At 36.4% G+C, this 10,313-nt stretch overlaps 1 protein-coding gene across 1 annotated transcript; it reads right to left on the reverse strand.

Annotated features, from left to right (window-relative positions):
• Nucleotides 1-1,011: 1,011 nt before the first annotated feature.
• Nucleotides 1,012-5,442, reverse strand: LOC129743523 (UNC93-like protein). The gene is made up of 6 exons (XM_055735561.1): nt 5,030-5,442; nt 4,504-4,697; nt 2,813-3,213; nt 2,432-2,696; nt 1,566-1,728; nt 1,012-1,446 (listed from the first exon to the last, which is right to left on the reverse strand). The coding sequence occupies exons 1-6, from the start codon at nt 5,440-5,442 to the stop codon at nt 1,353-1,355; spliced, it is 1,530 nt and encodes a 509-aa protein (XP_055591536.1). The 3' UTR covers nt 1,012-1,352.
• Between the last annotated feature and the right edge of the window lie 4,871 nt (nt 5,443-10,313).

The following is a 10,313-nucleotide window of genomic DNA, read 5'->3' on the forward strand; positions in this document are numbered from 1 at the left end:
TGCCTTTTTGTTATAAAAATGGCTGACTTTGTAAAACCGAATAAGAATTTACTGATATAATAAAAATTTAAACTTGTTAGTTATCACATTTATCACTTGCTTTTAAGTAGCTACTTTTTGTTTAAACTTAAACTGGAAAGGTATGCCATTTTGAGATTTTGATTTAAACATCTGAATATTAATTCACCTTTAGAAAATATTTTGAAAGTAAATTTGACCACGTGGACATGACCCAAACCCCTACCCCCTCTCCGTGGACAAGCGTGGACATTTCCATACCCCCCCCCCTCCTCCCCCTAAGTTGTCCACGTGGTATGTGAACGGCCCCTAAAGGTGATGGTAAAATGGTTAAATCAGTTATCTAATGAAATGGTATCAATTGGTAGGGCTGTGAACTGTGAACTCGATTTTCTCGAAATCAAGTTTATAGCGTTCAGTTCGGTCTGGTCGAATCCCGACCATATATGGGAATATAGTGTTGATTAAGGGCTATGTTTTAGTGCTGATGGTTACTTTTGCTACCCCGGTGATCTATATTTCCCCATTTTACGGTATTCAGGAATGAATTTCTATCATCTAGTAAGAAAGTTTTGGAAATTTTTAGCTGAGTTCTAAACCTGGGATTAGTTTTCAAGGATTTGGCTCGGAGTAAAGATTGTTAATCTTGAATAACCTTACGCAATCAACAAAACTTGAATAAGTTTTTTAAATTTGGATTGGATTGGTTCATGTTCATTCCTCAGCAAGGCTAAAAAATCCTCCTGGAGCAAGCGTATCCTTCAAAACACCGCATTGCAAAACTTTTTTTTTTTTTTTTGAGGATTTCATCCTATTGAATGTATTGAATCCTATTGAATATATTTATCAGAACCAGTTTACCATAATTATTGTCTAAGAGACGCGTTATTTCTGCCTGTAGTGATCGGATGTTCAAATTTCAGGCAGCGTTGTGTTGATCATTAAAAGTACTATTATTAAAATTATAAAATAAAATTGGGAACGTATTTCTAAAATATTTACTTTGCAAGGGAAAGTGTTAAAAAATCATATTTTACAATAACCTCTGAAATCCGTTATTATCTACTCAAAAACTTGCATTACTTTAGAATGTTTCTCTAATTGGTCTTTTTCAGTGCTGGATTGCCTTGATTATATTTCTCATTTAAAACAACCGGTTTTTATTATTATAAAATTTTTTGTTGTAATTTCAAGTAATAAGTTCTCAATCACGTTTTCACGATTTTGATTATATAAACTATCTTAAACTGTACGTTTGCAACAAACGAGAGGATAGGATCACTTCATCACTTCTTCATTGAATACTGATCAACTTTGCAACCATTTGTCATCAATTAAATTTCCTTTTCCTGAGGTTCGATCATTTCAAATCGCTTTCCGGCAGCGCTTTTCTTCAGTCGATACTCCATCACCTCGATGCTCGTGTAGCTGTGTAGAACGAGAGCAAAACAACAAATCGAGATTATTATCATGAACAGGTAGGTAGGATTTAAAATCAATTCCGTGTTGTTCAACTTCAGTTGAAAACGTTTCATGGTGACACTCACCCAACGGTCCCGATCAGCATGATGCAAACGATGCAAACCAACTTGGTGAAGGTCGACAGGAACGGACTGGTTGCGTACATCAGCACCGAACCAGTTGCCTCCCAGAGACGGAAGTTGCTGAACGCAGCCTCTTCGTTGCCCGGGAACAGAATGCCGCTGAGGGCTGCGTGTGTTAAAAAGGGGAAAGAAGAACGATATGAATGAGCTTCAGAAACGGTGTACCCAAGTATGCTTTGGACGGTGTATTGCCCTGCTTCTGATGGAAAGCGTGGATAGTTCTAAAATTTTCCGGTAGGGTGTGTGTTGCTGCTATAAACATCATTTTTCATGCTATAAATTTTCCTTTTTTTTCGCATATTGAACGTATTCAAGAGTGTCTGTTTTTCCTGCTGAATAATTTCCATTGGGTTATTTTGGAATGAATTAATAGTTTAAATATTTGGAATATATATGGACTTGAATTGAATATCGAGGAATGTTTACAGTTATATCCCAAAAACTAATGCAAATTAGTCAGCTTCATATTTGATTTGTTTCTGATTCACTTTGATCTAGATATAGTCATCCTGGGATTTTTATTACAAAGAAATTCATGAGATTATTTCATTTAGAAATAAACTAAGTGTTGAAAAAAGCGAATTGAATTAAAACGAAATAAGAAAATACAATGTAATTGCAAAGTAATTATTCTGTAAATAACGTCAATTCTTAAAATTCAGCAATTTCATGATAGCACAGAATAGTTTATTGCTAGAAGTTTATTGACTTTAGCAATTCAAATGCATTCAGTTAGCTGAAAGCGTCACTGTCAATTAAACTGTCTTAATTGATTTAAGCTATAAAAGACTCATTACGAGATCGCTTACCGTTTATCTGAATCAGCCAGACGCCATCGGCCAATCCCCAACAGGCGGCAATGATCGGATAGACGTAGTCCTGATCTGTTGCCTTCCAGGTCAGCATGAACACAATGAGCACCACGTGGAACACGGCCGTTCCCAAGATCATCGGAAACCGACCGATCGTTTTGGTGATGTAGGGTGTCACTGCAGCAGCCACAGCATTCGCCAACCCAAAACTGATCATTGCATAACCGATCTTGCTTATCCCAATACCGCACGCCACGAATGACTGTGAAATGTTAAACAAATAAAGATCGTTACCGGTAGGAAAAGGAGCTTTGTCACGATCGATCAGTTTGATACATCATCAGAAATATAGAAACATTTGAACAACTTCTCACGTACCGCAGTAAAGTCGACAGCTATGAAGGCCTGTTCTAAGCCTATAAACATCGTTATGGGCAGCAACAGTAGCTGGTACTTATTGGTCAGGTGCTTAGCGGTGATGATCAACATACGAATGCCGGAAATTCCTGATCCGGAACCGGTTCGACCGAAGCTGTACCGTTGCAGGGAATCTACCCCTACTGCCACCGAGATGCTTGCAAGGGCCATGCATCCAAGAAAGATTCCAGTCAACATGTTCAGCCTGGCAGGATCTGGTTGATGGAAATTGGTGTTGGTTTCATTTACCGGCTGTGTCAGACGATCGACGGGAGCTGCATAATTTGCACCGCAGGTTTCGGAAACGTTTACCAGCCTTACGGTGACATTTGATGAGCTAGGGTCGTCACCCGTAGAGAGCACTGAGAGTTGGGATATGATAATGAAGCTATCAGTAAAGAGATGTTCAGTGGTATTAGACAACAAGCAAACAGATAACTACTATCCATTGTTAATCTATATGTATTCCTTTTTTCCTGAAAAAATATTCATGTTGATGATTCCTAACATTTCACATAAAAGGACACGATGATATGAAATATTTCAATGGCATTGTGATGACACCATCGATAAAGTATGCATGTATGAGAACCCACCAGTTGCTGATAGGTCTTCTGATCTAAGGTACGGTAAGGTTCGATCGCGCATTCAAATATTGTTCATGTAAAACGCATCAACAATGATTGCAGCACTACCAAGGGGTCCGTAACCACTGGCATCTGACTCCCTTCCAACTGTTCGAAACGAATAAAGACTTCTGGAAAGGTACCCTAGTATCCCTATCAAGATTTCAAATTTTCTGGCTGGCTTGATTCCACAGTCCATTGTATATCAGTTATGTATGTGTAAAGTATACGTCAATGCTGAAATTTTGAAGAAACTTTAGTTATCACTAGTTCTTTTGCATGAAACATAGTGAGATATGCCATATGGCCATATTTCATGGTAATATTTTGTTCATATCGTATTTTTATCGGATCAATATAAAACTCTTCTTTTTTTACTGTAAGATAGAGATTCGGCGTAGATTTTATGTTTCAATGATAAAAGGTAAAAAAATTAATAGACTAATCTATTTTTCTTGATATGCATTTAACCTGCTTAACATGGGCATTCAAAACCTGTCTCTTATTCCAATATATTATCTTTTACAACATTAGCGAAGTTGTAAAAGATAAGATAAGCTTTGATTTGTTAAATTAACCATTAACCATTAACAAGGACATCACCTTTCACCTATAAGGCCGATAAATAAATGCAACAAACATGATTAAGGGTGATTAATAGAATTAAAATTTATGTTTACAGATTCTGTGCGTACGATAATTGAATTTCAATAAATTTTAACAAAAATAACAAAAATCTTGTTTGAATCTTAATTTTTTTTTGACTTTATTTATTTATTCATTTATTTATTGTTCAAGGTCTACGATAACTCAGTATCACACAGACTGATTTTCCCTTAATCTACGCTCAAAACTATCCCTACTTATATTTAAGTCGAAACATGAATACACTTGGTTAAAAAGCTCACAAGAAATATCAAAGGGGTTATAAAATTCTTTTCGTCCGTAATTCATCATCCTTAATGGTTCGTAATTGCGCAAAGCGCGGGCAGGGACATGAAATGGTAATTCCGATCAGGTTGGTACTGTCGATGTTTCCAGATAAAATATCAAAGATGAATACACGCCGGAGGAGTAATAAACGAGATCCGATTGATTCGGTTTTCAGGATTCCGCATCGATTGTCGTAAGGGAAAGCCGTTGTGGTTCGTTCCAGGGTAAGTTCGGCAGTGCATATCGCAGGACACGTTTCTGGACAGATTCCAGCAGCTTCATACCGCCTATGGATGAAGGTGCCCAAATTTGGATATTATACTCCAAAACAGAACGGACCAGTGAACAGTAAAGTACTTTTAGAGTGGTGGTATCACTGAATCCTTTTGTGTGTCGTACGATGAATCCTAGCACTGTTTTAATTTTAGCCACAGTCAAAGCTAGGTTATCCTTAAATGTGAGCGATTTGTCCATAATCACGCCAAGCTCCCTCATAGATTCTACCTTTTCAAGCACAAAATCACCCGCTAGGTAACTATGCGTTATCTCTGTTCTGCTCCTCGAGAAAGTCAAGATTTTACATTTTCCTAGATTCATCTCCATTGCATTCACTCGTCACCAAACCATAAGTTTATCGAGGTCTTGTTGAAGTTTAACACAGTCTTCATAATCTGTGATGGTGCGATACAACTTTAAATCGTCGGCGTAGAATATTATTTCCGAATCGATCAGTACGCAAAGGTCGTTCATATAGAGATTAAATAGCAACGGGCCCAAGTGGCTTCCTTGAGGAACTCCAGAAGGAACGGCGAAAGTTGTGGATTTGATGTGACCCTGTCTGACGAATGCGGTTCTGTCTTGAAGGTATGACTCTAGCCACATGATCAGCCATTTGGGGAATCCGATAGTGTCAAGCTTATCGATAAGTAGTTTGTGCGGGAGCCGATCGAACGCTTTGGCGAAATCCACATAAATTGCGTCGACTTGTTTCTTATCGGATAAAGATCTACTAATCAACGGGAAATACACCATCAAGTTAGTTAGTGTTGATCTCTTTTTACGGAAACCATGTTGGCATTCTGCGATGATATGTGATGAAACTGAACTCATTTTATTGAAGATTAACAATTCAAATACTTTTGCTAAGCAGTTCAGAATTGATATACCTCGATAGTTTTCAACAAGATGAATGTTACCAGATTTATGAATAGGTGAGATAGCTGCAGTTTTCCAGAGTATGGGTACAGTTGAAGTTTCCAATGACTTGTTTAACAGCATGCACAATGCACATGCATGCTTTATATAACCATAACATCTATTCATGCCATTTATCAAAAGCGAATTCCCCTCAAACTACACTGATAAGATATGTTTATCTCCAGTCATATCGGCAATCGGCTGTACACTAGACTGAGTCGATTTGGGGTCATTTTTGAATTTCCCAAACCCCGGGGTCTTAAAAGCTTCGTCTTGGTCCAAAACTCATCCATGATTTTTTGCAGAATTTTTATGTAACGTTTACATGAGTAAATTTGAAATTTTAGGTTTGTATGGGAAAATTGAATATTTTGTACTGAAAAATCAACATCGTTTTTGTTTCTTCTGTGGAACCGAGCCAGTTGATGGTTGTTGTGCCAATTTGTAAAATTCCTTGAGGTAATTTTACGCTGAACAACTTTGTCGAAGACCGTAACTTCGTATCTTATTAGGCAAAAAAGTTATTAGCAGTTTAATAGGGGTATGTCTTTTCGCATTGATAAACAGTAAATTAAATTGGCTTTCTTGTAGGGTGCCTATCGAGGTATTGCATGACTACTTTTCATGCAATACTTCGCGAGGGTCCAGCAGTGATGTCTATTGAAGTTACTGTTTATCAATGCGAAAAGACATACCCCTATTAAAATGCTAATAACTTTTTTGCCAAATAAAATACGAAGTTACGGTCTTCGACAAAGTTGTTCAGCGGAAAATTTCCTCAAGGAATTTTATAAATTGGCACAAAAACCGTCAGCTGGCTCGGTTCCACAGAAGAAACAAAAACGATGTTGATTTTTCAGTACAAAATATTCAATTTTCCCATACAAACCTAAAAGTTCAAATTTACTCATGTAAACGTTACTTAAAAATTCTGCAAAAAATCATGGATGAGTTTGGGACCAAGACGAAGCTTTTAAGACCCCAGGGTTTGCGAAATTCAAAAATGACCCCAAATCGACTCAGTCTACTGTACACCCAATATGCGCATTTAGGAACACTTCCCCCTATAGAGGTTTAACACTCTCACTTATGGAGGTTTAGGGACTTGAAAAGCATGGGGCTTAGCAATTTCTCTTTCTTAACACTAGAAGGACCGGCAAATTGAATATACCTATTCGGACCGTGACCGGTCAAAATGACTGGTAAAAGGGAAATTTTTTATATCATAATATTTTTAACTTTTTTCTTTTGAAATTATTTTGTTATTTATTCGATATCATTTTTGTTATAAAATGGTAATCTTTTTTCACCATGGGTGCACGGAATCACCTCAGTTTGGCATAGTTGACGAATGCGTGTATGTCATAAAATGAATATTTCAAATAATTATCAAAAAATTAAAACACATTATCAATCTAATTATAAAATCATGTTAGACAGCTATGGATATTGACCATGGGTGCACGGTTTCACTTCAATTTTTTTAGTAGATATTTTCTAGCATCCATCGCTCTGAAATTTTTCAACACGTTGCCTATAAATTATACCTGATATTGTAGGTTTTGAAGCATATTTTTTTCTATAAGTAGAACAATTTACCATGGGTGCACGGATCCACCGCTATTCATCCAAAATCAATTTTTTTGCATGCTTAAGGTAAAGAATAAAGACTTTTATAGATTCAAATAAAAATTTGTGTTATGTACATGGTTTTGCACTATGGGTGCACGGATTCACCGCGTTTTATTCAAATATTGGACTTTTTGCAAATTTTTAAAAAGCATTTTTACAATTCAAACCAAAGTCGAAACCATGTCTTTCATGTTGAGACATAATGATTTAAATAACGATTTTTATTTAAAGTTCCGTTTTTTCATTCCTGGAAAAGAAATATTTGAATTAAATCTTGAAATAATAAATTTATTTATTCATTATTACAAAACAGGTTTTTGCAATCGTATATTTATCTGATAAGATCTGACCAACATCCAAGAAATTGGACAACGGTTGCCATGGACCGAGTGAGTGATGAATCAACATTGTCAAATGTACACGTTGATTTGTTTTTCCTTAAAAGTTTTTCGATTGACAAATATTGCATTTCAAATACCTATCATATCTTACTCAAAAATATGTTGTGTTTTTAAGCAATTTGAAAACTATTTCACTCTTTATAATTTACAACGACGAATTTGCAGCCATTCCGTGCACCCATGTTGAAATATCCGCATCCGATTAGGTCTATCAGATAGACTGGCGCGAGTCTGGTCTAGGTATGCCAGGCGTACTGGGTTCGATTCCTTGTATCGGCAAGAAAATTCTTGGGTTAAAACCCCATGAGTTGCCGACAGGTATGATGTGTTTCCTCTTATAATAAGAATGTTCAATCAGTTGCCAGCTGGCCAGGTATATACACGAGTGCCGGAATACCTGTAAGTGAACCTGCATTGGAAATTTGTCGAGTCTAATAATCTAAGAATGCATGTGAATACATATGTACTTGGGCAGAAATTGCGGTGAATCCGTGCACCCATAATGGTTAACCAAAATATAAGAATATATCGTGCACCCATGTTGAAATATCATTTTAATTATTCAGTTTCATAGCTGATGTCTTCAAATTTGAATAAATAAGTACTCAATTCATAATAATTTTACTCATATTTGTTTAGTATAAAACATATTTATCACCTAAAACTACTCGATTACTCGAATGGACATGTATTAAATCTAACATAACTTTTACAAATCTTGATGAAACTTCGCCAAATTTTGACAGAAAGTTCGATTATAGTTGAGCAACAAAACAGACCAAAAAAATTGGGAGTCAAGTGCTTGAAGCGCCACACAGCGGCCAATCCGAGAACTTTTTCTTCAAATCATCACGACTTCGCATCGAAAATCAATAATTTCATAACGAATGACACACTTCTGCCCACCATAAATCAACAAGGACTCATTGTCTTGAATGTAGCTTGCAAATGAAACCAAAAGCAAGCGAAAAAAAATTATCTTGTTTGAGTTATAGGGATTTGAATTTTACCAGTCATTTTGACTGGTCACGGTCCGAGTGTCCATGGCGAAATTTTTCTCGCTTAATAAAAGTGCTACAAACAACAAAAGTTCAACAAACAAAGTGTCCAACCAATCATTTTGACTGGTGCGGTCTTTCTAGTGTTAAAGAGGTTTCTTCCCTATCCAGTTTTCGCTTATACTGTACTATATAAATATCTGTACCAGATACTATTTTGACAAGAAACATGAGGAACGCAAGGGTTCTAGCCAGACCCCTAACCAGTATAGTAGTTTTTTTCAATTTTTAAATCTTAAATTTTGTTTGCCATTATGTTCAAAAGCGTCCACAAACTCTAAATGGAATTCTTTTTGGACCTAGGGATGACCATCCGAATGGTTTGGACCATGTAGATCAAATGGATACTACTGTTTTCTACACTTTTTGGTACGGGTTATATTTTTTTTTCTAAAGAATGTATTTTTACCTCCGTTCTCGAGAGACACCTCAAAAACATATTAACCATGAACTTCAGTTACAATTATGCTTTCTATTCGATTGAATATGACAGTATCAGATGGCCGAAGACGATTTCTCACCTCACTCAAAGTAGCGTTTTTTTTTCAAACTGCTCGATCTTGAACGTTTGCTCCAATTTTGAAACGTTTAACAAGAAAAAGAACTCTGAGTGAGGTGGAAGAGCGTATCCGGTCTTGTGATACTGTCATATTCAATCGAATATAAAGCACTGTTGAGGCGTCATGACGCGTATATCTTCTTCTTTTTCATCATCTTCTTCTTCTTACGAAAACATTGCTCAAACATGTATGCATCCTGGAAAATGAATTACTTGCGAAAAATGAAATGATACAGTCGAATCTGGATAAGCGAAAACTGGTTTAGCGAGAAACCTCTTTAAGTGAGAGAAATCGCCAGGTTCCATGCTTTTGAGGTCCCTTAACCTCCATATGTGAGAATGTAAAACCTCTATAACGAGATTTTTTTCCTGAATAAACTTAGGAAATTCATGAAAATAATGTTTCCGAACTCAATTTTTGGTAAAACTATGACATCGTGGTACGAAGGGAAAATGAAAGTTATCAAATATGACAAGAATAACTATATATAACTTGTGCATCTTTAATAAGTTTCAATGTATTCAGCCATCCAGTAAATATTGAAATGTTTATTGTTAAGTTCTTTAAATAACAATAGCATGTATGTGCCTCTGTAGTAGAAAACCTGGATAAGTCAGAAACCTCATTAAGCGAGAAAAAAAGTTCGGTCCCCTGGACTCTCGTTTATCGAGTTTCGAATGTACATGCATTGTAGATTAAGGTTGCCAAATTGCCCGGCTTTATCCGGGTTTGCCCAGATATTTGATACAAAATTTAAAAAAGTCCAATCCGGCCTGGTTGCACGGATAACACTGAAGGAACCCCGGATTTGGCCTGAATTTATTCAATTTGTCTGGATATTGCCCGGAGTTTTGGTCCACAATTTTAAAATCCAATATCCGGCCCGGATACGAGCAATAAAAATTCTGGCAACCTTATTGTAGATACAACTACGACCAGGCCAACCATGTGATGAAAAACGCAAAAGAATCAGGAACAACTGAGGAATGCAGCGTGGAAATCTGTACTAAACGTTTCATATGATTATATTTGGTTTGGTTATAAACGATAATGTT

Source organism: Uranotaenia lowii, chromosome 2 (genome assembly GCF_029784155.1).
Source record: "Uranotaenia lowii strain MFRU-FL chromosome 2, ASM2978415v1, whole genome shotgun sequence".
NCBI lineage: Eukaryota > Metazoa > Arthropoda > Insecta > Diptera > Culicidae > Uranotaenia > Uranotaenia lowii.

Coding starts and splice junctions, on each gene's coding strand:
- LOC129743523 (XM_055735561.1), bottom strand. CDS start 5,442: ATGGTGTATTTCCCGTTGATTAGTAGATCTTTATCCGATAAGAAACAA. Junction 4,698..5,029: donor CTCGATAAACTTATGGTTTG/GTGACGAGTGAA, acceptor CTTCATCCATAG/GCGGTATGAAGCTGCTGGAA. Junction 1,447..1,565: donor ATGCTGATCGGGACCGTTGG/GTGAGTGTCACC, acceptor CGTTCTACACAG/CTACACGAGCATCGAGGTGA.